General features: G+C 42.2%; 5 protein-coding genes across 12 annotated transcripts in view; 3 read left to right on the top strand and 2 right to left on the bottom strand.

Moving 5' to 3' along the window:
- LOC108244041 (sodium-coupled monocarboxylate transporter 1) overlaps positions 1 to 4,499 on the top strand; it is a 10,864-nt gene extending 6,365 nt beyond the window's left edge. The window contains exons 8-17 of one of the 2 annotated variants that reach the window (XM_017429893.3): positions 400 to 540; positions 1,037 to 1,166; positions 2,016 to 2,104; positions 2,213 to 2,322; positions 2,404 to 2,471; positions 2,570 to 2,656; positions 3,139 to 3,353; positions 3,910 to 4,010; positions 4,115 to 4,203; positions 4,294 to 4,499. In XM_017429893.3, coding sequence (XP_017285382.1) covers positions 400 to 540; positions 1,037 to 1,166; positions 2,016 to 2,104; positions 2,213 to 2,322; positions 2,404 to 2,471; positions 2,570 to 2,656; positions 3,139 to 3,353; positions 3,910 to 4,010; positions 4,115 to 4,203; positions 4,294 to 4,407 — 1,144 coding nt within the window. In that variant the 3' untranslated portion in view covers positions 4,408 to 4,499. Of the gene's footprint in view, positions 1 to 399; positions 541 to 1,036; positions 1,167 to 2,015; positions 2,105 to 2,212; positions 2,323 to 2,403; positions 2,472 to 2,569; positions 2,657 to 3,138; positions 3,354 to 3,906; positions 4,011 to 4,114; positions 4,204 to 4,293 lie in introns of both variants that reach the window. The other variant, XM_017429892.3, reaches the window with a different exon arrangement.
- Positions 4,500 to 5,684: 1,185 nt separating this feature from the next.
- LOC108244065 (sodium-coupled monocarboxylate transporter 1) lies at positions 5,685 to 15,108 on the top strand. Its single transcript, XM_017429939.3, has 17 exons — positions 5,685 to 6,095; positions 7,351 to 7,470; positions 7,585 to 7,650; positions 7,742 to 7,793; positions 7,871 to 7,938; positions 8,028 to 8,066; positions 8,555 to 8,670; positions 8,785 to 8,925; positions 10,239 to 10,368; positions 10,449 to 10,537; positions 11,669 to 11,778; positions 11,859 to 11,926; positions 12,054 to 12,140; positions 12,667 to 12,884; positions 13,782 to 13,882; positions 13,986 to 14,074; positions 14,151 to 15,108. Exons 1-17 carry the CDS (start codon positions 5,862 to 5,864, stop codon positions 14,274 to 14,276), a joined length of 1,854 nt encoding a protein of 617 aa, XP_017285428.1. The 5' UTR covers positions 5,685 to 5,861; the 3' UTR covers positions 14,277 to 15,108.
- Positions 14,382 to 16,657, bottom strand: lyrm5a (LYR motif containing 5a). The gene is made up of 3 exons (XM_017429940.3): positions 16,561 to 16,657; positions 16,289 to 16,356; positions 14,382 to 16,186 (listed from the first exon to the last, which is right to left on the bottom strand). The coding sequence occupies exons 2-3, from the start codon at positions 16,331 to 16,333 to the stop codon at positions 15,974 to 15,976; spliced, it is 258 nt and encodes an 85-aa protein (XP_017285429.1). The 5' UTR covers positions 16,334 to 16,356; positions 16,561 to 16,657; the 3' UTR covers positions 14,382 to 15,973.
- Positions 16,658 to 16,665: 8 nt separating this feature from the next.
- On the top strand, positions 16,666 to 23,787 carry cfap94 (cilia and flagella associated protein 94). The gene is made up of 16 exons (XM_037981380.1): positions 16,666 to 16,719; positions 17,130 to 17,199; positions 17,313 to 17,401; positions 17,638 to 17,742; positions 17,861 to 17,998; positions 18,541 to 18,675; positions 18,749 to 18,852; positions 18,939 to 19,097; positions 19,176 to 19,302; positions 19,365 to 19,455; positions 20,272 to 20,432; positions 20,514 to 20,658; positions 20,747 to 20,961; positions 22,129 to 22,287; positions 22,551 to 22,664; positions 23,102 to 23,787. The coding sequence occupies exons 1-16, from the start codon at positions 16,666 to 16,668 to the stop codon at positions 23,411 to 23,413; spliced, it is 2,178 nt and encodes a 725-aa protein (XP_037837308.1). The 3' UTR covers positions 23,414 to 23,787.
- Positions 23,401 to 24,667, bottom strand: part of LOC108244055 (lymphoid-restricted membrane protein) — a 54,172-nt gene continuing 52,905 nt past the window's right edge. For all 7 annotated transcript variants that reach the window (XM_037981229.1, XM_037981230.1, XM_017429917.3 and 4 more), the window contains one exon: positions 23,401 to 24,331. In XM_037981229.1, coding sequence (XP_037837157.1) covers positions 24,189 to 24,331 — 143 coding nt within the window. In that variant the 3' untranslated portion in view covers positions 23,401 to 24,188. The remainder of the gene's footprint in view (positions 24,332 to 24,667) is intronic.

The raw sequence follows: 24,667 nt of genomic DNA, 5'->3' as shown, positions 1-24,667 counted from the left end.
TAAACGAAATAAACATTTGAAATATATGAGTTTGTATGTAATGTATGAATATAATATACAAGTTTCACTTTTTAAATGGAATTACTGAAATCAATCTACTTTTTCATGATATTCTAATTTTATGACCAGCACCTGTAGATCAGCATGTTAACTTCATATTTAAGGAAGAAAAAACACAGCAGACAAGACTGTACATGCCTGTGGATGGGAGCAGTAGCAAGAAGAGAACTTTAAGTATTTGAACAAAACATAACTTGACTTCCTCAAGAAACCAAGAAAGCCCCAGCAACTAAGACAGGAAGTCCAAAGTATCGTCCATTCAAACATTTTGGGTTATTTTCTTCTACTCAAGATTAAAAAAATGTTCAACTTTAAGTGTCTTTTTGTCCTTTTCATCAGCTTTGACCCAAACCCTCTAAGGAGACACACCTTCTGGACCTTAACTATCGGAGGGACATTTATTTGGGTCAGTGTCTACGGGATCAACCAGGCCCAGGTTCAAAGATACATCGCCTGCAAGAGCATGACTCATGCCAGACTGTAAGTCCACTTGTATAAAGAGATGGCTTTGTTTCATTTTGGTATCTGGAACACATTCACTCAAATTTGTTTCACTATAAGTATATTCTTCCTCTGGCATCAACACAAGGACATCCTCTGCAAAGAAAGTTAGGATGGTAAAACGTGCTTTTTATGGTTGTAAATGATGCTAAAACTGGAAGTAATTAGTAGTAAAAATAGGCTGCAAGTAGTCCGAAATTTTGGTGGCAATACATAAAACAGCCTGCTACATATCTAGTACCAATTTGGTCCTTACTGGGTGTATACCTGCAACGTACAGGATACGTCCTGAGCTCTTACTGGGTAAATACTGGGTATGTACCCAATAAGTACCAGGCTGTACCGTGTGTTGCTTCTAAGATGTTTGAGACTGAAGTTGTAAGATGGCAGCAATCCATTTTGTTCCTGGTCCCACTCAAGCTAGCCATTAGTTCCTCAATCTGGTTAAATTTGTGATTGTTGTGTGTTTCTGTAGGTCCTTGTACATCAACTTGCTCGGCCTGTGGTCCATTCTGCTGAGCTCAGTGTTTGCAGGAATGTGCCTGTACTCAGTCTATAAAAACTGTGACCCGTGGAGCACCGGACTCATTTCTGCTCTTGATCAGGTACGCCTGTACCGGGACTTACAAACTTCCTTTGAGCTTTTTGTTTGCGTTTGAGTTTTCAAACAAGAATCATCACAAGCCTCTAGGTAGCTTGATCATTTAAAAAAAATGTTTTTGGTTGTTGTTGGTTTCTTTACTGTTTATTTTTTCATCTCTTTTCTGTAATTTAACTATTTCTGCATATGTCGTGCAACTTTAACCAACATATGAAAACGTTCAGCTCATTCAGTAAATGTGTAACTTAACTTTAACTACACAAAGGTCTCTTTAATTCATTCAAAAAACATTTTTCTCTTTGAAATCTGCTTCAGCTACTTGCTCTGTTTTTGTCCTCTTCTGCTTTTTTCACCTTTTGGCTAGCCTTTTGCTAGTTTCAGCTGCTGTTCTGTTAGTTTTAGGTTTTAGCTAGCCTTTTGCTACTTTTAGCTACTAACCTTTGGCTACGTTGAACTTCAAGCCAGCCTTTTGTTACTTTCAGTTTCTGGTGAGCCTCTTTATACATTTAGCTTTTAGATAGCCTTTTGCTACTTTTAGCATTTAGCTTGCCTTTTGCTACTTTGAGCTAGCAGCTAACATTTTGCTTTTAGTTACCAGTTGTTTTACTTCTAGCTTTATGCCAGCCTTTTATTACTTTTAGTCTCTGGCTTGCCTTTCAATACCTTTAGCTCTTAGCTAGCCATTTGCTACTTCTAGCTTCCAGCTATCCTTTTGCTACTTTTAGCTAATGTTTTGCGACTTTTAGCTTCTTTAGTGTTTTGTTTTTCTTCAGCAAAGTCATTCAGCTCCCAGCAATCACCCTGGATTTTCACAGAAATGCAGTTTCTCTCATTGAATGTGTCCTTTTTGTAGCTGATGCCATATTTGGTGATGGACATTTTGAGGGACTACCCCGGTCTTCCTGGACTGTTCGTTGCAGCAGCTTACAGTGGATCCCTGAGGTTCAGACTTACCACTGAAGTGATTACATTGCATATACGCAGCCCAGTTGTCTTTTTATTGAATATTTTCTGCGTTTTTGTTGCCCTGTGGCCCGTTTGAATCCTCAGCACAGTGTCTTCCAGCATCAATGCTCTGGCTGCAGTGACAGTGGAGGATCTGATCAGACCGTACACCAGCTTGTCTGAAAAACACCTGTCCTGGATGTCAAAGGGGCTGAGTGAGTGGACCCGCTTCCTGTACAGGAACGCTAGCAGGTTGAAGGTAGAAGTGTGAGATTCTAATATCAAATTTTCTGCAGCTTTTTCCTACGGACTCTTATGTATTGGAATGGCTGGTCTGGCTTCGCTCATGGGAGGGATCCTGCAGGTAGAGGAGCTCTGACAACAAAACCCAAAAGGAGACCCTTTAAGCACGTTTTCATTGGTTTATTGGACAAATATTCAGTCATTCCTCTTCATCTACAGGCAGCCATCAGTATTTTCGGGATCATCGGAGGTCCTTTGCTTGGCTTGTTCACACTGGGCATCTTGTGTCCATGTGCCAACTCCAAAGTAAGTGTATCCTTTTTAACTGTAGGGGTTTTTTTTGTAGCCACTTTAATATTTTAGCAGATAAATACTGAATATGTTGTAGATTTTTATAATTATAGTTCAGATCTTTTGATCTGGAAAGATACAGTAGCTCTTTAAATGTCCTCAGTTTGTAGAAATATACTTATATGGCAGTTCTTTACAGAGAATTCTGCGGTTATTTGTCAGTAGGGAAAAATAAAGGAAGCCTGTGATAGCCGGGCCTTGGTCTGACAGGACGCACCAAGCCTAATGTCAGTAAATGTCTCAGCCAATCACTCGCATCGATTCACACAAAACGTGGACAGGATGATGCGTTCAAGGCAGCTCGATAAATACAGAACAAATCCTGTCCCGTCGATTCAAAAGGGGATGTGTCTGTGCTTTTAGGGACACACCTCGTTTACTCCTGTTTGCTGTTCATCTTCGTAAAGGCCGTAACTACCCTTCTTACGTTCTCGCAGGGAGCTGTATCAGGTCTCGTCTCAGGGCTGGTTGTTTCCCTTTGGGTGGGCATCGGAGCCCAGATTTACCCCCCGCCTCCCGAGATGAGCCGGCCTCTGCCGCTGACCACAGACGGCTGCAACTTCACCACAGCAAACACCTTCAACTGGACCGCCACGGCTCTGCCGACGCAAGCAAACTCTACAGTTAACATTCCCGCCCACGACATTAGCAGGTGAGTTTTAACCTTCGTGTGAAATGCAAAAGTTGGGCAACCATGGTCCTGGAGGGCCACCATCCTGCATGTTTTCCTTGTTCCTCTGCTCCAACACACCTGATTTAAATCAATGGGTGATTAACAGACTTCTGCAGAACATGAAGAGGTGATTTAACCTCTGAATCAGGTGTGTTGGAGCAGAGGAACAAGGAAAACCTGCAGGATGGTGGCCCTCGAGGACCAGGATTGCCCACCCCTGTCATAAATCATATATAAAACCCCTTTATTTGTACTGCATATCACCCGCCGCTGAAGGCAACAGCTTGAAAACACAAACTCAGACAGTTTTACAGACACTGAGCTAAAGTTTGGTGTGGTAGTAGCTGAGAGGCATCACCACACATCCTCTCAGTGCTAACAGATCTCGCAAATGTTGCATGAGATCATGCTTGGACCAAAACGCCTGTAACTCCGTCCCTTCTCTGCATCCTAGTTTAAAACTCTGGCATGAAAGGCGACGGGCGATATGCATTCCTGCAGGCTTTAATCTTGTGCAATCCTCTCCCGTCAGCAGGCCTCTGTTGGCAGACTTCTACTCTCTGTCCTACCTTTACTTTAGTCCGGTTGGGACCATAACAGCCATCAGTGTGGGGCTGATAGTCAGCGTGCTAACGGGTAAAAAAAAACTTCACAAACTTATAAAAACTAAATAACACCGAAATGCTACTTTCTGATGAACGTTGTTTGTTCTGTTTCCTGCTTTAAATGTACATTTAAAGGAGGCTGTAAGCTGAAAGTGGAACCCCGGCTCTTGTTAAAGAAGGAGGACACAACGTTTTATTACTTCATCAAGTTATTTAAATGCAGAGTGAGTCCAGCCGCTCTGGTTTTATTCAATCACCTCTAAAAGCTGATAACAGCTGCTGACTTCCTGCTTCGCCGTTTTTCTTCTGTTTAGGTCGAAAAACGAAGCGGACAGCTCGACCTGAAAACGGACAGAGACAAGAAGTTTGGCAGCAGCAACCCTGCATTCAGTGACTTCGAGCTGACAAAAAGCGGCGCCGCGCCGTGAAAAATCAAGAGAACGTTTTGTCCCACAGTTTGTTTGTTTTTTCTAAGATCGCGTACGAGATTTGTTAATAAAGAAGTGGATTCGTGCTCCGACAGAGACTCTGTCGTTTGTTAAAATGCAAACTAGAGCAGAAAAGATTTTCTGGGCTTGCGTATGCATCTTAAACATCTCATGAATTCCCAGAAATGAACCATTAGATGCTCGTCTACAACTGATTAACCTCTGCAGCTCACCTGATTCATTCTTATTTAGGTTAAAACTCTATTTTTATCAAGATAAGATGATTAAAACTCTGGTATGAAGGCAGCGGGCGATATGCATTCCTTCAAGGAAAGATAAGTCTATTTTTTCCTTTGCTGAATTGTTTTTTAGTGTTTTGAGAAGAACCAGTGAAAGGGTTAAACGCAGAAACTGCTATATCAAGAAAGAAAACTGCAGTTTGATTTGATTTAAAATATCAGAAAGAATGGATGGTTGAAGGATGCAAACGCAGTCACTCTATAAGGAACTAAAGGTGCTAAAGGAAGAGGATAATTGGACAAACGATGGTCTTTTATGGGTGAAAAATGACCATCAGGAGGTTTCTGGGAACATCCAGGCGCTTCACCGGAAGATTAAACTCAGAAACTAAAACCAAAACAGGAAAAGGAAGGAGTCTCCTACAAAATAAAACATGAACTCAAACAGGAGTTGGACAATAAACACCTGTAATCTTTGAATTACCCGAACAAAACCAGAATATCTTCACAGCAGAAATTAACAAATTAACCATAAATCATAATATTATCTGAAAAAATAAAGACTAAGGTCATTTTATGTTGACAGTACAGTTGACAGTTCGTTCAGGTTAATTGGCTCGAGCAGCCATCTTGAGTCGGGTTGACTCCAACATCCAACGATCATCACCTGCAGGTTTATTTTAAATCATCGTCCGGTGGTTCATGAGCTAACATTCTGGTGATAATTAACCATCGACCACTACTGAACAGCAAGAACAAATCTGAATGTTAAACTTCCAATATATATATATTTTTAATCAGGGTTGTGTGTTAATGACATTTGCATTAAACGATAACACATTTTTAGTTTTGTTTCAGAAACTCATAAAGCCATTTTCCCATCGGTTTTCTTTAACTGATCACCGTGCTACACCTGAGATAATCATCTCCCAAATAGTGTGTGTGTGTGTGTGTGTGTGTGTGTGTGTGTGTGTGTGTGTGTGTGTGTGTGTAAACCTGTAAACCCGACCCTGCTCTACACTTTCACTCGCAGTACCTGCCGGGAATGCCCACAGAGCACACGACAAGTAAAGAACAGCGTGTTACTTTGGTTTTCGTGCCGATCAAGGAAGGTTATGTACTTTTTAAGGACTTCTAGTGAAGGACTGTTTGACTGAACGGTTCTTTTTGTTGTTATTGTTTTTTTTTTTTTTTGTTTAAATTTAAACTAAAACCATGTCAGGTTACTTGCAGGAAGCCGGCTCCTTCGGCCCTGCAGACTACGCTGTGTTTGTGCTCATGCTGGTGGTGTCCTCCGGCATCGGGGTTTACTACGCCTGGGTCGACAGGAGAAAGAAAAGCTCCAGTGAATTCCTGACCGGGGGTCGCACCCTCACCTTCCTGCCTGTCTCTATGTCTCTTGCCGCCAGCAGCATGTCTTCCACCACGATCTTGTCCAACCCGGCTGAGGTAAGGGAGCTCAGGGATTTTCCTTCATTAAATTGGTTCAAGAAGAGCTCAATGTGTTCTTTCTTATTGTGTTTAAACATTAACTCAACAAGCACAAGGAGCAAGGGTCATGTTTACCAAATAATTCAGTCAATCTAACCCTCTCCCTGATAGAGGTCTGTGCTCGTTCTTGCTAAAAGCATGATTTCAGCTGCTGGCGGTCCATTTTAACAGACAGATCTGGACTGTAGGCACTCTGTCTAAGGCCGTGGTACCGCCTCGCACTTCTAGAACTGCGCTGCTCAAGGTGGCTGCATGTTGGAGCGGCTCTGTTACGTTCATTAGAACCCTGAAGTCCAGTCATGGCCAGAACCAAGCGGACCGCCCGTCGATCCACCGGAAATGAAGCTCCCAGGAAGCAGCTCGCCAACAAAGCCGCCCAGAAGAGTGCCCCGGCCGGCGGCGTGAAGACGCCTCACGGCTACAGGCCCGGTACCAGAAGTCCACCGAGCTGCTCATCTGGAAGCTGCCCTTCCAGCACCTGGTCCGGGAGATCGCCCAGGACTTCAAGACCGACCTGCGCTTCGGGACAGAACCACAACAAGAGATCCTTCCTGCCCACAGCCATCAGCATCTATAACAGGGGTGTCCAATCCTGGTCCTCGAGGGCCACCATCCTGCATGTTTTCCTTGTTTCTCTGCTCTAACACACCTGATTCGTAGTTAAATCACCTCTTCATGTTCTGCAGAAACCTGTTAATGACTCATTGATTTAAATCATGTGTGTTGGAGCAGAGGAACAAGTAAAACCTGCAGGATGGTGGCCCTCCAGGACCAGGATTTCCCACCCCTGATCTATAACAACTCTTTAACAAAACCAGGATTATGAGCTACAGCATTTAATTTCCCTTTGGGATTAATAAAGTATTTTTGAATTTCATCGGATTGGTCAGCTCGGACTGATAGCGTTCACACCTGGGGAAGCTGCTCCTCCTCAGCTGAAACGGTTAAAGCATCTGATTAGGCTGCATCCCAGATGCCTACCTCTTGATGCTTTTTGTCTATATCCCACTGGAATAAGATCCCTGGACTTCCTAGAACTTCCTGGTGGGATTACACAACCTCTTTGGGATCCACCAGGAGGATCTGGAGAGTGTCTACGGGGAGGGGTATGTCGGGTTTCCCTGCTGGACCCAACCCCGGATAAGCAGAAGACAATAAACACAAGGACGGACTTATTTGTAAGTCATTGTAAAATCATTTCCCTGCTCTGTAGGTGTACCGCTTTGGGGCCATTTTTGGACTGATTGTCATCGCCTACCCCCTGTCGATGGTGGTCACATCTGAGATCTTTCTCCCCATCTTTTATAGACTCAACATCACAAGCACCTACGAAGTGAGTGCGATTATGTTCACATGGAACAAACTGTGGAAAAGTATTAGCACTGTGCCTGGTATATTAAACTCAAGCGAAACTCAACTAATGTTTTTTTTTCTCTTCCTTGTTTAGTATCTGGAGCTGCGTTTTAATAAAGCAACTCGTCTCCTTGGAACTACGTCTTTTCTCATTCAGATAGTAAGACCAAAAATAATGACAAAACCGATCATTTCTGTGGGTCGAACCGAAACTTTTACCCTGATAGCATCCATGTCTTTCTCTGTCACAGACCCTCTATGCAGGAGTCACTGTTTATGGTCCAGCTCTGGCTTTAAACGAAGGTATCTGTACGTTCAGTCACAAGAGGAAAACTCATCAACAGAGCTCATCCGTGAAGTTTCTTTTGCTCTTTCTGCAGTTATTGGCATGAATCTGTGGACTGGAATTTTTTCAACAGCCATGGTTTGCACATTTTACTGCACGCTGGTAAGAAAATGTAAAAATAAAACATATATTTGTGCTTTATTACCATCTCTGGTATATACTGATACTGATTTGATGTGCATTTTTTGCAGGGCGGGTTGAAGGCAGTTGTGTGGACCGATGTGTTTCAGGTAGGTTTTTAAAAGGTGAAAGGAAAAATACGAGTGTGCTTGTTGCCGAAAGGCGAAGTTACGTGTCTGCCTTTTGCCAAAACACCTCACGTACCGCTGGACGGATTCACTGGACTGACAACTGATTTACTTTTGGAGTCACTGAAGATGACCACCACAGCCAACTGACCTTAGAAAACACAAAACATGGCCATAATTCAGTCAACAAAACAGATATTGAGCTAAAACTAACAGATTGTGCAAAACCTTTGCTATTAACTATCAGAATCAACTCTGTCTGGTAGCAATACAATATCTGTAAAAGGTTATTATCATTTCTGTGTTTGCTAAGATCATCTTGAACCAGGTGAATCTAAAAGTTAATCAGTTTTGATGTTGCTTTCTGACAGTTTCAGCCGGCACAGATGAATGAACACATAAATGCAACCGTCCTTTCGCCCTCGGGCAAACGGAACCAAACTGAACCCGTCTTTTTATCCGTCTTTCAGATTGGACTGATGCTCTCAGGATTTCTGGCCATTATAATCAAAGCTGTGATCGTACAAGAAGGCATTTCCACCATCTTTGCAGACGCACAACAAGGAGGAAGGCTCAACTTTTGGGAGTGATTCTTTATGATAATAATTAAAGTTTGTGGGATAGATGTATGAAAGGAGGGGAGGATGACAGTTTTTATGTTTGAATTCCTTTGAATCGGGCCGTTTTTCTGTTTGTCCAGCTTTGACCTAAACCCTTTGAGGAGACACACAGTTTGGACCCTGGTTGTGGGAGGGACGTTCATCTGGACCACCGTGTACGGAGTCAGCCCACCTTCAGTTCAGAGATACGTCTCCTGCAGGAGCATCACTCACGCCCGGCTGTAAGTCAGGACTGTGGACGGAGGAATCTTTCTGTTAGGAAAATATCAGTTTTCTTGTTTTGAGACCTTTTCAGTTCCTTCAGAAACATTGTTCTTTTTGAAATCCGCTTCAACATGCTTGATCTAAATGTTACTTTTAGCTTTTTGCTAACGTTCTGCTAATTTTAGCTGTTAGCCTCTTGCTGCTTTTAGCATTTAGCCAACCTTTTGATACTTTTAGCTCACCTTTTGGATGATTTTCACTTTTTGCTACTTCGAAATTGTAGCTAGTGTTTTGGCTTTTAGCTAGCCTTTTGTTTCTTTAGCATTTAGCTAGCCTTTTGCGTCTTTAGCATTTAGCTAGCTTTTTGCTGCTTTAGCTTTTCGCTAGCCTTTTGCTGCTTTAGGTGCCCTTTTGGTATTTTAGCTTTTAGCTAGCCTTTCTGTTGTTTTAAAGTATCATTTTGCTACTTTTAGCATTTAGCTAACCTTTTGTTAATTTTAGCTTTCGGCCAGTGTTTTGCTACTGTTTGCTTTTAGCTAGTCTTTTGCCGCTTTAGGTGCCCTTTAGATATTTTAGCATTTAGCTAGCCTATTGCTGCTTTTAAGTAGCATTTCACTTCTTTTGGCTGCTTTAGCTAACCTTTTGCTACTTCTAGCTTTTAGGTACCAATTTGCTATTTTCAGGTTTTAGGTAGCATTTAGCAAATTTTAGCTTTCGGCTGGTGTTTTGCCATTTTTGGCTTTTAGCTAGTGGTTTGCTTCTTTTAGCTTATAGCAGGCCATTTGCTGCTTTAGTATTTAGTTAGCCTTTTGCTGCTTTAGGTACCCTTTTGCTATTTTAGCATTTAGCTAACCTTTCAATGCTTTTAAGTAGCATTTTACTACTTTAAGCATTTAGATAACCTTCTGGTAATTCTAGCTTATAGCTACCATTTTGCTACTTTCAGCTTTTAGCTAGCATTTAGCTAATTTTAGCTTTTAGCTAGTGTTTTGCTTCTTTTAGCTTCTAGCAGGCCATTTGCTATTTTAGAATTTAGCTAGCCTTTTGTTGCTTTAGGTACGCTTTTGCTATTTTAGAATATAGCTAGCATGTTGCTAATTTTAGCTTTTACAGCACCTTCCAGCAGAGTAACAGCCCTAACCACCCTGCTCCAGCGGTTCAGGGGGAACCAGTTTCTGTAAGTGGTTTCTGGGACGGTCCAGTCAAAACCCCGACCTGGATCCAGCAGAGAAATCCTGGTTTGATTGAAAAACTGCAGAACGAGCTGTTTGGTTAAGAGGAACGGGCGAAGATCTTAGCGTTTACTGTATCGTATTGTTGTTTATTCCAGAGCGCTGTACGTCAACCTGTTAGGTCTCTGGGCCTGCCTGGTGTCCGCCGTGTTTGCCGGACTCTGCCTCTATTCGGTTTATAAAAGCTGTGACCCATGGACAGCTGGACTGGTTTCCTCTCCTGATCAGGTGTAACATTAAAAATGGAAAATTAATAATTGTCAATCATGAAAGTCCAACATTTCATGTAACCTTTAAATTCTTTACAGCTGATACCACATATGGTGATGCACATCTTTACAAACAACCCCGGACTTCCAGGACTTTTCCTGGCGGCGGTGTACAGCGGTTCTTTAAGGTTTCTACACAAGTCAAACTATCCCAGTTAAAACAAAAATTAGTCAGTTTTTCTTCTTTTATTTTGGATTTTAAGTCACTGTAGGCCGTGTAAACCCAAACTGTTTTGTGCTTTTCTTTTCAATATGAATCTATTCCTGCATTTTAGGCCAGAAACACAAACTTAAAAATATATTTAGGGCTGGTTTCCAGGTAAACAAAGACCGATTCTATTTCCAACTATGGAAAAAAGTGCATTTTATGTAAAAATACAACATGAATGCTAAAGTACAAAGCTGAAATTTGTGAAAGAAATTGAAACAGGATTGTTAAAATTTAAAATGCTCACAACAATATCAAACAAGCAAAACAGTAGAAAAAAGTCAAAATTATCAAAACAATAGCTATAGGCCAAAATGAGCTAAAAGCTAAATATAGGAAACTATTGACTAAAGCTAAGTAGAGAAAAATAGTAGCTAAACGTAAAATTTTTAGAACCGTATCTAAAATCTAACATTAAAAGTGCAGTAGAGAAAAGCTAACATCAGCAAAACAGTAGCTAAAAGCTAAAATTAGCAGCTGCTAAAAGGTAAATATAGCAAAACATTAACTAAAAGTTACAATTTGCAAAACAGTAGCCAAAGCTAAAAATATTAAAAGAGTAGCCAAAAGGTAAATTTAATTTAACAATAGCTAAAACTAGTAGCTAAATGCTAAAACCAGCATAACAGTAGCCAAAAGCTAAAAATATTAAAAGAGTAGCCAAAAGGTAAATTTAATAAAACAGTAGCTAAACCTAGTAGCTAAATGCTAAAACTAGCAGAACTGTAGCCAAAAGCTAAAAATGAAGCAAGCATGCTAGCGTGCATTTTAAAGAAGACAAAGTTTTTTAAAGATTTAAAGTTCTCCACTCTTCATAAATTTTAAAAAAGGTTAATTAAGCTAAAAAATTTAAAAGGTACACAAACTGAAAGTCATAGCTGTAACGTCCTGAACAAGCTAACAGCTTTGACATAACTGAAAGTCTGTAAAAAACAAACTAAAAACAGGAAATCAATTGTGATTTCTGCATGACTTGTGTGAATAAAGACTCGGCAGGCTCTGATTCCTGAAAACATTTGTTACCTTTAGCTGTCGGTCCCTTCTTTCCCAGCACGGTTTCCTCCTGCATCAGCGCTCTGGCTGCAGTGACCCTCGAGGACCTGATCAAACCGCACACCAAACTATCTGAGAAACAGCAGCTCGTCGTCTCCAAGGCGCTGAGTGCGTGACGCATTCTCCAGACGTACAGTTTGTCCCTGAGACGTGACTGAATCTCATTGTCTGGATTTGTACCGTTGCAGGTTTATTTTACGGCCTCGTCTGTATCGGCATGGCTGGGATCGCGTCATTCCTGGGAGGGATGATGCAGGTAGACTGTGTCTCACCTTCTCTAAACAGAGACTTGCTATATGCAGTGCAAAACCATTTCTTACTTCTTAAAAATCTCTACATTGTGCTTTTGAACCTGAATTTTCTGTTTCTTTTTTAATAAACAGGCTGTTGCTGTAATTGGTAGCGTCACTGGAGGCCCTTTGCTCGGCGTGTTCTCTTTGGGAATGCTTTGTCCATTTGCCAACTCCAAAGTAAGCTCGACCTCATGAAAGCTTAGCTTGGATTTTTCTATTCATCCATGTCCACTTAACAAGGGCTGCGGTCTCGTAATCCTGAGGCTGCCGGTTTGAGCCCAGGTTGCGTCAGGAAGGGCGTCCGGCGTAGAACAATTGGCTGTGGTGACCCCTGCAGAAGGGAGCAGCCGAAAGAAAAACATGTCCTGCACCAAAAATTGGATCCCAAAGCAAGAAGGGACGTTAAAAAGTTCGGACCTCAGGTTTCCTTACAGTAAGACGTCCCTCATGAAACGTCCAAAGGGAGGCAATCAGGAAGCATCCCAATCAGATTTTCAAACCACCTCAGTTGTCTCGTTTTATGTCCAGGAACAAACTTCTAAGCTTCTCACTCCATCCGCAAAGTTGAGCCTTAAGGCGAAACTATTTTTAGCCTCTTGTGTCTGTGATGCTGTTCCTGTGGTCATGAACCAAATCTTGTGGCCGACCACCTTCCATCGTGCCGGGTGACACCGAGTGAGTCACTGTGCCTGTTGTTTCACAGGGCGCCTTGTCGGGGCTGGTTATGGGTTTTGTTGCGACCATGTCCGTAAGCCTTGGTGACCTGATATCCCGTTCCCCTCCTGAGATGACCCGACCGCTGCCTCTGACCACCGAGGGTTGTAATCTCACCACAGCTGGGGACCAGAACTGGACCTCCACTGTTCTTCCAGAAGCACCGAGCTTCGTTACCACAACCCCCGCGCTGCACGGCGAAGGCATGTAAGTGTGTAACTTTCAGTGATGAATGATTTCAATAAAAAAGGGTTTAGAAATCTGTTACGTATGATATCAGATGGAAGTACTAACCAGTTTAAGAGGACACAAACTAATGATACAGTCAGGGTTCACTGACAGAAGCATTTGTTTGATTTTGGTTTTCTTCCTTTGCTCATGGTTTGACCCGAGGTCTTCTTCGTTGGGTTCGGCGCCGTCTTTAGAATGGAAGTTTCTGTTTTTTTTAGAAAACCATTTGTCTGCTGAAGAATCTGGTATATTTTAGCGCAGCAATTCCCAAAAATTGAGGTTGTGACCCCACTGTGGGCCATGACAGACCAACTGAGGGTCGAGAAGACCCTTCAGAAATCAAAATAACTTTAAAAACTAATAAGGGTGATACCTCACTGGACTGCAACTGTTGGAGACTCAAAATTGTGAGTATCATGGCAGGTTTTCAGTTTCAGTATGAACTGAAAGTTGTGCAGCCAGTTTTTGAAAGCCAGTCTGTTTTCATGCGTCCACCTCCACCATCACTGAATCTGCCTCGGTCCACTTTGTACCCAGTCATACACACACCCCCGTGTTTAGGATTTGCTCCACTGGAGTGCAGTTTTGTGATCATTACGGTTTAGTATCAGTGTGGTTTTCAGACCTGTGTCCTCTGAAGTTTTTTTCTGTAAAAAGGGAGCTCCCGGCCGTGCAGGGGTCAAAATACAAAGTTAAAGAAGTCTGTAGAAACTGAGTCGAGAAGGGTTCAAGACTGCGGACCTCTGCGACTCAGGCGAGGAAACTGAGACTCCCTTACATATTCATCTATTTTGACCCGACAAATAAAAGATTAGAACTCAAATTTCCTGCACTTACGTTTAACTACGGTTTACCATGTTCTCTCACCTGCAGGAACCTGGCGGGTAAATGGTACTCTCCCTCCTACCTTTATTATTGTCTCATTGGAGCCGTAACTGTTTTTACTGTGGGAGTGATAGTCAGCCTTTTGACAGGTAAATAGATCATTTTTATACCTATTTTTGACTACACCTTTTTTTAAATCAAATGAACAAGTTGTACAATCCTTTTTCCCCATGTTCCTTTTAAACATTTCAGGAGGGTGGAGGGAGAAAACGGAGGCGAGGCTTACTTTACAGAAAGAAGACACAACTTTCTATCACCTGTTTAGGTTCGCCAAAGGCTGTGTAAGTTCTGCTTTGGAGAAAAAAAAAAAGAGAAGTTTTTAACAGCTGCTGATGCTTGGTTTTTGTCGTTCTTCAGGTCATGAAAGGAGCAGATAAACCCGACCTGACAGGGAAGCCAGAAGGTGGCGACACAAACCCTGCTTCTTCCTGTGATTTAGAGATGGACGCACTGAAAGCAAACTTAAAGTCGTCCCGTTTATGATCACGCTAAAAATCTGATGTAACGGCTCAGACTGTTTTTTTACAAAACTGTGTTTATAACCTAGCTTTTAAAAGCGCAGAAGCAACCAAAAAAAACAACGTGTTGGACTACTTGGAATGTTTTAATGTGACATTATCACCTCATTTTCATTCAGATTTACGATCAGTCCTGCTTGCGTTCCCATATTCACCTTATTTCCTGTAAGTCTCACCGCATGAGAAGAACATGAAGTCAGATTTACAAATGTCCCCAGTTTATTAACCATTCACACAGAGTCGCTGTAACACTGGTGTCTATGTGCAGCAGATGTTGTGATTTGTGTCGTTTTCAGTCTGGACGGGGAAACAGACGGAAAGGGATAATCAACAAAAAAAGAACTGTGTGTTCACCTAAATCATAACAGACATTCAGGAATCACCTTAAAATGTCATCCCACCAGTTTAATAAGAAACAGGCCGGTCTGTATATTTTGTTGAATCGTGGTCATTGTGTTACTTTAGTGGCGGTTCCTAAACGCTCGTCCAGCTCAGACTTTGAGCCGTTTTGATTAAAAGTAGTCTGTCGCCGACAGGAGCTGATGGTTGAAATTTTACAGGCTTGATGGCTTGTTTAGAAGTTGGTGAACCGGAAAATAACATTTGAATGTTACTGAACCCAAACAACGACAGTGTTCGCTCTCAAGCCGACTGACGTCTGTCAGTAAATCCCTGTGAATGGTTTAATAAACTGAGGGGACGGATTCTTACCCTCTGAAATTTCACATTTACCGTTATTAAACAGCACAACTCCTTTAAATATGTACTTTAAAAGGTACTCATTACAAAGTCATGAAGACCAGACACAAAATAATAAACATAATCCCAAAATACTTTTCTCATATCGTCTTCCTAAATTTAAAAAAATTCTGTAAGCAAAATTTATAACATGATGCTGACTACGATGTGTTTGTTTACCTACAGAAACAGCCGAAGTGTCAGAAAACAGCTTAATGCAGGTTGATCACGCGACTCAAGCTTTGACGTGGTTTTCGTCAGATTCAGTCAAATGCTTTGTTTACATTGAGTGCGGACCTGCGTTTCATTAGTGCACACATCTGGAAAACTACTCATCTGGTATAGCTCAGGATAACCTTTATCATGACTGATATTATACTTTGCACTGAGTACCATGAAGATAATTTCTTTCTGTTGCTAAAGTCAACGTGCATTTTTTAAAATAAAGACGAATTTGAAACACAAAGTGCTAATGTTTTTGTGGGCCATGTTGTTGACTTCAAAAATGTGTTGCACAGATTTTAAAAAGTACTTTTGTACACATGTAAATACTCAAGGCATCTCACTGTACACAATTCAGATAGTTTAGGAAAACCTCTGCTGTTTTACAGACCACACCGCTCTATAAATTTCATTAAAAAAAAGAAGTTAATTGACAGGGAGTCAAACCAGGCCAAATAACAGAAAAAGCATACGTAGAGAATCTGAGTTCAACATTGATATTAATATACTTTCTGTACAATATAAAGCACATGATGTAAACGCTGTGGCACATTCAACAGATTTGGTTTTCTGCAGTGTTGCGCTTAATAGATATTTAAATAAACACAAAGGGCTGATCTGATAGATTTAAATTATCACCGCACTTTCCCTTGTCCGTGTGTCCTTTTCAGGGTAAGTGCTCTTTTGGGGGGTTTGTTTTTTTTATTTTTCAGGTTCATAATAGCGCTTCTTCATGGCTCTGTATTTCCTCAGGAAATAAAGAGCCTCCAGCTCCTTGATGACATAATCTCCTTTGGCCACCAGCTGCTTGATTTTCTCAGGGTCACTCACATCCTTGTTCTTCATGAAAGCTGACTTTAGTCGCTCTCTGAAATAAATTGGTCCCTTTGGGTACTCACGGCCAAGATACAGCAGCTGGAAGGAGGGGGAGAAAAGTCTCAAAAACTGCTGAAGAGCCCAGCAAACCTAGCTTCTTCTTCTTCTTCTTTTTTACTTTAAAAAAAATAATTTACTTACAGTTTTGTACAGCTTGATAACCTCACCCCGTAAAGGGTTTGCCATGTCAGAAACAAAGGTTCACCTCTCTGAAACAAAACAAGAAAAACAAACAGTAGCTTAGCTAGCTAATTAGCTAAGCTAGCATTTCACGAGTCGACTTTAGCACTCGAACCGCCACAAACGAAAACAAAGCTTACTTAAAAATAAAGAAAACATTAAGAGATACTTTACGGACAGTCATACGGGACAATAAAGTCATATTTACACGTGAAAGTACTTAAACAAAGCACCTGCGAAGAGATTTCTCCTTTACATTCGTCCTTAGCGCGATTCAACATGTACACATTGCCGTATTTTGTTTCGTGGTGTCGCAAATACAAACAAAACGACTGCGCATGCGCGAAGGTTTCTATGGTTACCTGGACGCTGTCGGTGAAAGAGCCAAAATGGTGAGTTATTCCCGACCGTTGTCCTCAATTTTAGCAAGTTTAAACGTCATAATTTAATTTTAATAAATGTACCTTTAAAAAATAAAGAACTCTAAAGCGTCACTTAGCATAAGGGAAGTCAGGCGTTTTCTTAAACTGTTTCTTTCTTTTCCTAAATGTGATACTTCCTGTTTTCAAACGTGTCTTTCTTTAACTTTCTACCTGTTCTGTTTTTTTCCTGGGAGTAATAGTCACCAAAGAAAAAGGTATGAGCTTAAAGCACTTACAGTTAGCTGACTTTAAGTTGTAAGCAAATAGTTATCCAAACTACTGTCCTTATCTGCATTAATTCATCTTAAAATACAGATTTAACAGTTGTTTTTTTATTTATGAACCTTAATTTGTGATGCTTTGATGGTTTAATATTCAAGAAGGGACAAAAGCTGACCAAAGCCCAGAAGAAGCAGCAAAGGGAGGAGGAGAGGAGGCTGCGAGAGGAAGGTGAGTCTGCTTTATTTTTTATTTTTTAAATTAGACACCATCTGGAACCAGCTGTCATGCAAAATGTGAGCTTGCTTGTTTTGTGTAAATCCCCGTACCTCGTCGTTTCACAGAGGAAGCCCGGCTGCAGGCTGAAAGAGAGGAACAGGAGAGACTGGAAAGAGAAAGAAAGCAGAGGGAGGTGGAGAAGCTGGAGCTGAAGGTAGATAACATCATAAACCCAGGGTGCAAAGAGCGGCCTCAAGTGATTAAACCTAAGAAAATACTTAGAACTCAGAGAATAATTAAAAAGAAAACCAACAAATCCAGATAAGAGTTAATCATGATTCATGTAAAGCCTTAAATAGCTCATAAGGAGTTGGAGGAATGGCTTTTATGAGGCTTTTTTTAAGCTGTATGATGTTCATGGTTGAGTTCATGGATGGGTTTTGCTGACAGGCTCTTGAGCGCAGAGAGGATGAGCTGAACGAACTGCACCACCTGCTGGAGGAGAGGAAGACTGCAGCAGCCAAATGGAAAAGTGATGCAGCAGAAGCAGCCAGGGTGTGTTCTTCTGTTTGTCAGAATAATGTATTCAATACACGAGGTAATAACATTCGGAGTGCCGCTCAAGATGTTCTGGAGGCTGATAAAAGCAGCGTGGTGCACTCTTTGTTTTCAGTGGGAAAGGTACTTGCACTCTGATGGTGTACCAAACCCAAACGAGCAGCAAGAGGTCAACTCATTTGTCACCTCGTGGAGCGACGACCCGAAGCTGAACATCACGGAGGTGTTCCAAAAATGCCACATCGCCCTGCAGGTCCGCGTCCATAAATCTATACGGAAATAAGTGAATCAATCAGCTTACGTCAACTCATCATGAGCACGCATGTCGTAATTTGGTGTTTTTTTTAACCACCCAGTATTAAATGATTGTACGTCTTCAATGATATTTTTGAAAACAAGAGTTGGGCACACGAGTTTGAATTCATTGTGGATTTTCTCCAATCCACACAGGTTCAGATTCACTCACCGGCCAATTTATACATTAGGTCCACCTCACAAGTACCAGGCTGGACCCCTTTTGCCTTCAGAACTGCCTTAATTCTAAATGCTGGAAGCATTTCTCAGAAATTTTGGTCCATATTGCTACTATTAGCTTTTAGCCAGTCATTTGCTACTTTTAGTTAGCTTTTGCTCCGTTTAGCTTTTACCTAGCACTTTGATTTTGGTACTTTTGACTTTAATTCACTTTTATTAGTTCATAGTTAGCTGGTGTTCTGCTTCTCATCATTCCACGCTGGAAATGAAGCGGTTCAAATAAGATACTCTGATAAGTAAGTGCAGACATGTTGTTTACAGCTGGTCGAGGAGCTGGAAGGTCTGTTCGACGAGTCCACGGATCCCCAAAAAATCCACATCTACCAGGAGGCGCTCCAACTTTTACAGGAGTTAATCCACTCCAAGATTAACCTGGCATGTGTGGAGATCCTCAAGGTAAAAGGTTAAAAACCAAAAACAGCAGAGTTTCTTTTCTGTGTGTGTTTTGAGCATGTCTGCTGTTTCACAGAAGGCAAATAAAAACATTGACATCAAGACAGGAAACATGGAGGCAGTGGTCGAAGACGAGATGATGACACTGTGTCTCTGGGCCAACCTCCAAAAGAGTCCAAGGTCAGGGTGGAAATCAGAGGCTGGTGGACGGAAAATCCTGCACTCACACGTGAACGGTCACTGGTTTCTGTCATTGTTGCATCCAGTTTCAAAGGTTTAAACTTCGAGGAGGTCAACCTGAGCTTTCAGCTCCCCAAGCAGCTGGTGTTGAGCGACATCGCCGTGCGGATCCTCCACACACGCTACGACCACCTGACGCTGCTGTCCAGGATGGCTCATCCGAGAACACACGCAGCCCGTCGCAGGTTTAACAGGCTTCTCACACACACTCCACTTTCACAGGTGTCAGATATCAATCCATTACCTGGTCTGTCCGGTCTCAGGTCTCCTGCAGGGAACAAGGAGGATCTGAAAGACTCATCGGTGCAGGAGGCGGAGGAGGACGATGGCAGTCAGAGTCAGAGAGCGAAGGAGGAGGTGCAGTCCGTCCAGGAGTCCGAAGGGCGGAAGGTAACATGAAGGAACAACTCCCCGTTTCGTGTTTTTATTCTGACCGCGCACGTCTCTCACAGAGTGCACGCAGTCGGCGGTCAAGGAAAAGCAGCGCTCAGCCTTCAGACGGCAGGAGGAGCGAGATATTCACACAGATGGAAGCACTGGATGGTAACTTCAATGAGGCGTTTAATGGTCTGCTTTTCACATTTACTCAGTCTCAATCATAAATTTCTAACAAATTACACTCAAAAATTCAGACCAAGACATATTGGTACATATTGCTCCAAACAACATTGCAGCTTTGTAGTTTCAAGTTGACTTTAAATGTCCAGATATATGTTGTCTCTCTAAATATGGTGCTTTTATTTTGTAAACTGGTGTCCTTTTTTAAACTATTGTCACATTAACAACATTCCTTATTGCCACTTCCACTTCTGAACTATTTTAATTATTCATTTATCAAAACGTTCAGCTCGAATATGAATAACATGCCATGACTTTTATTTTTTTAAATTTAATTCTCAATATATTCCACTTTATTTCAAATAAATTTCCCCAAGGAAATACATTCAAATCACTTCATTTTCTTTACAAACATTATTATCTTCGAAAGCTGCTTTAACAAACTTGCTGTTTTGGTTTTATTGAGCTTCTATTAGTGACCGATCTGTTAGCTTTAGCTTTTGGCTACAGCGCTGAAACTTCAGCTACTATTTTGCTGATGTTAGCTCAACCATCTGTTTGGTTGCTTTTCTGTTTTTTTTAAACTAATTTAAGCATCTTCTTTGTTAATTGTAACTTCCGTTTAATAGTTTTAGCTATTAGCTAAGCTTTCAGCAATGGTTTTGCCAATGTTAGCGTAGCATTTAGCTTCTATCCTGCTTAGAGCTTCAACAGATTCCAGTGCACTCATTCAGCGCTCGAAAAGGCTGTTTTCTTCCCTAGTTTGTCTGACAATAACGATGATTTTTTTCCTCTCTTCAGCCTCAGCCAAAGAATCGATCGTTCTCGAGCTAACACCGACGGTGTGTGACGTCCAGGTGGTGGATCTGATGGAATACACACCTCTGGGTGGAGTTTTCTGCTACGATCTGTTTCACCTTCCTCCTCAAGATAAAAAGGCAGGGACTTGGATAATTCAGCAGGTGACTGGAAACCAGATTTTTGTTTTTGCCTACAGCCACACTGGAAGCTGACTTTGCTCATCCTCTTTACTTTTTTTGAAGAGTTTGGGCTCAGAGCTGGAAGTGTTCCCGTACCCCACAGCCCAGAGCAGCTCAGAGGAGCCCAGCCTTGTTGGGGTGTCCGTGACTCTGCCCAACTCAGTGGTGTTCTGTGAACCCCCACACGTGGCTCGCTGGGATGCTCAAGGTCCAGACGTGCACGAGCAATAAAAATAAAGCCGAATCCTGTTTACGATGCAGCAAAAACTCATTGAAACTGTCTCCCCCCCTTTCAGATAAGCAGTGGAGAATGGATGGCATCACTGACGTTTCCTTTGAGCAGGCTGAAGCCAAAGTCTCCTTCAAGGCGGAAACCTTCCAGCCGTTTGTGTTGATGCAGAAAACTTACGTCAACCTGCCCTTTCAGAGCTGGGAGCTGCGGCCGCTGGGCCAAGACTCGGCTCGTCTCTCCGTAAACGGGGCGCTCTTTAACCTCAGCATCACCGTCAAGGCGAGGAACTCGTACTGCACTCCCACACCTGAAAAAAAAAGAGAAACTACCATTAAAGCATGTTCACTCCAAAGCTGAGCAACCTTCTACAAAAATGGCCACAACTGCGTCAGATTTACAGATATTGAGCTAAAATTCAGTGTGGTAGTAGCTGACAGTGATCCACAGTTTATAGCCTGAGAGCTAATTAATCATCTGAGAGTCAACACTGTCTGTTAGCAAAATATCTAATGAACTGATTATCTTTTGGAGTCAACTTAATTCAACATGGCTGCCACAGCAAACTGATCTTAATTCTGCTCAGATTTGACTGATCCCCGACACGTACCAACAATAGCTGCAGACTTTTAAAACAACAAACATAATCACAGTCATAACTAGGATTATTATTATTATGATGATTATATTATCTTTTAATAATTTATGATTATTGTATGCAGTTTTTGTAATAATTAAAATACTCCACTAGGAATCTGTTTACATTTAATTTGATTTCTGGAGATCATCTGGGGCCTCTTATTTGATGTTTCCTGACCCACAGTGGGGTCCCGACCCCAACTTTGAGACCCACTACTATAAGCGTCACACACCGTGCAACGTCTTAGCTAATGTCAAAGTTTTAAGCAGTTTGTTAGCAAAATATCCCATAGAGCACTGGATGAATTTGAATTTGAATAAAACTCTCAAAGTAATCGACGGTTGTGCATCCGCAGCTGATTAACTTCTGGAGTAAGCCCAATTCAAGATGGCCGCTGCTGCTAATTGAGACTAGCAGACACAAAAATGGTTATAATTCAGTCCAATTTACAGATTTTAAGGTAAGATTTGCTGATAATGACCTTTAACACACTTAAAACAGTTTGAATATTACAGTTTTCAGGGTTTTATTTATAATTCCATCATAAGATGATTTAAGTCTGAAACTTCGGCATAAAAGGTGGCGGGTGACGTGCATTCCTTCTCAGAACGCTAGACTTTTAAGACCTGTGCAGGTTTTTGTTTCAGAAATGCAAATAATGGGATTCCAGAGGTTTTCATTGGATTCGTTTTTCCCTACAGCTGAGGGAACATCGTGCAAAACCAGCGATTCTGCGTTTGGTGCCAGGGAGTTGTAGCCGAGTGGAAATAAATAAAGCTGTACGGTTTGTGTTTGTATCGAACGAGCAGGACGACGAGTGCATGCTGCAGGCGGAGCAGGAACGAGGCCTCTCCCACGTGGCGGGGAGGTGGATGAGCATGGCCGCCCTGCAGAGAGCCATGTTCAACGCCGGCGTCAACATCTTCGTCGATGAATACACGGACTGTTACGTCAGCAGCCTCGACAAGGTCTGCAGAACTTCTACTTCTCTGTCGATGTTCGGCTCATTTTTAAACTTTAAACTTCATAGTAGATATTTCTACAGTGGTTTGTTTTTTAAATATCTATTTTTTATATATTTTTGTATGCACACAAAGCACAGACCTACACAGATATTTTTCCAAACTTACCCAGACCTGCGCCCCCACCCTCCACGCTCATGACTCACTTTCACATGCAATCGCATTTTGCAGATAATTTAATTCATTATTTTTTCACGACTCTCCTTCAGGACCCGCTGGTGGAGCGAGCTGCCTACGAACAGATGGCTCTCTGCGCCGCCTCCTGCGCTTTCTCGCCGAGCAAGTGGAACGACGAATGTGGAGCCGAGCGCCTCGTCCTGCAGGTAGGATCTTCACGTTCGGTTCCTTTCTCCTGGTACGACCTTTGACCTCCACGCAGGCCTGGCAGAGTAGAGTAGTAATGCTCATTCGGCATTCAATCCAACTTCTGCATACTTTGCGTTGCTTTAGACATTCGTGTATCAAAATGTTGAGCTCTTTCAGGAGATGGCTGCTATGACTTTTGGTTTTTGTAACTTTTTTCCAAATATTTACACAGAAAAACACACCTAGATCTTTTCATATACATTTTCTTTAAAATCTGCTTCAGCAAACTTGCTCTGATTTTGCCTTCCTTGCCTACTTTAACCTATTAGTTACAGTTCTAGGTCTTAGCCTTTGTTGCATTTAGCTTTTAGCTAGCCTTTTGCTAACATTCCATATTTCAGGAAAGCCTTACAGCTCTTTTTCTAAGCATCATCTTTGGCCGTCCTCCCCCCAGGCGTGCGAGCACCTGGACCCCGGCCCGGTACCTGAAGGCTCTTGGAGTCTGTATCTGCTGGGAGCTCAGAGGAGTCAGAAACTGGAGCTCAGTGAGGACAGCCCCGGCTTCTCCTCGGACCACCATCCCGGCAGCGAGTTTCACTCCACCTTCCTCCACATGCTGCAGGATAACACCAGCCCCGAGGGGATCGCCAAGGCCAGAAAATCCCATTATTTGTTTGTCCACACGGTGCAGAACCTCCTCTGGGCCACCAGGCCCCTGGTTTATTCAGGAACTGGACGCAAGAACACATCTTCTGTTGTAGAATAGGCTACTTTATTTGTGCAAAGATCCACACATCTTCTTTGGAACATACAAAAAGTGTATGTAGTTGATAACTGTGAGAACCACAGGAAAATAATAATAAAAAAAAACTTTGGTGGTAAAACAAGTAGAAATTTAGTACCAGTCAAAAAATTAAACATTCATTCAGATGTGGAAAAACTTAGATTTTATAGCTTAGGAATAAAGACACACAAAACTAACAATCTCTTAAATACCATAAACAAAACCTTTTATCTTATGACCAGTGTTCAAACTTAAGATTGAGTCATTTGTTGAATCAAAGGAGGAAAAAAAAAAATAAAAGTATAATTCTATTAAAAGCCTCTTTTATCCCGAAGCACGTGAAATGCGTTTAAAAAGTCTCATAGTTCCGTCGGAGGGGCCCGTTGTGGGGACCGATCGGCGTTTTCATCCCCGCAACGTGATTGGTCAGTGTTGTTCGCAGCCGTGACGACCGATCGGGCATGATTTGACAAACGGCGGTGAGTCCGAGTGGGCAACACGACACCGCCCGCCCAACTGCTTTTTCTTGTAAACACAGAGACATGCAGAAACACACAGACTACTTTAGCAAACCTGATCTGATAAATAAAAACCCTCCAAGGGGTTAACCATCCCCCCCCCCCCACGCCCGAGGCCTGGTCTGTGCTGCCGATGCAAGTCTCGTTTTAGGAATATTTAGGCACCAGTAGATATCCCATCAGAAGTGCTCATGTTACGCTGCAAATGGCTGCAGAAGCGTCCTGCCACGGGACCCGGGTTAGACGGGGGGTTGTCCGTTGTGCCGAAGCTCCGTGTACGGCCACAGCAGCTGCTGGATGGTCATCCAGGAGTCCCCCGTCCCCACGGGCGCCGCGTCCACGGCGGGCTGCATCACCAGGCTGGCCAGCAGAGCCAGCAGACCTGAGTGGAACCCGAAACAAAAACGTCCACTCGGGTCAGTAACGACACAAAATTAAACGTACTGCCTGCTGCAGAAACACAAAGACAGATGATGTTTTTGTCTTTGTCTGTTAGCAAAATATCTCATGATTCAGTGGATGTAAAAGAGCTGAACCAGGCCAGTTCAAGGTGTCCACCATAACCAACAGAACTTAAAAGAAATAAAAAGTGGCTGAATCTCAGTTACTTTTACAAATATTGACCTAGAATTTGGCGTGGTAGTAGCTGAGACTGAGCCCCAAAACAGATTCTGAGTTCAAACTTTTGCCATCAACTCTGTTAGCAAAACAGCTGATG

The sequence above is a fragment of the Kryptolebias marmoratus genome, linkage group LG18 (genome assembly GCF_001649575.2).
Source record: "Kryptolebias marmoratus isolate JLee-2015 linkage group LG18, ASM164957v2, whole genome shotgun sequence".
Classification (NCBI taxonomy): domain Eukaryota; kingdom Metazoa; phylum Chordata; class Actinopteri; order Cyprinodontiformes; family Rivulidae; genus Kryptolebias; species Kryptolebias marmoratus.
Note: the sequence above shows the minus strand (reverse complement) of the source record. Positions and strands in the feature narration are given on the sequence as shown.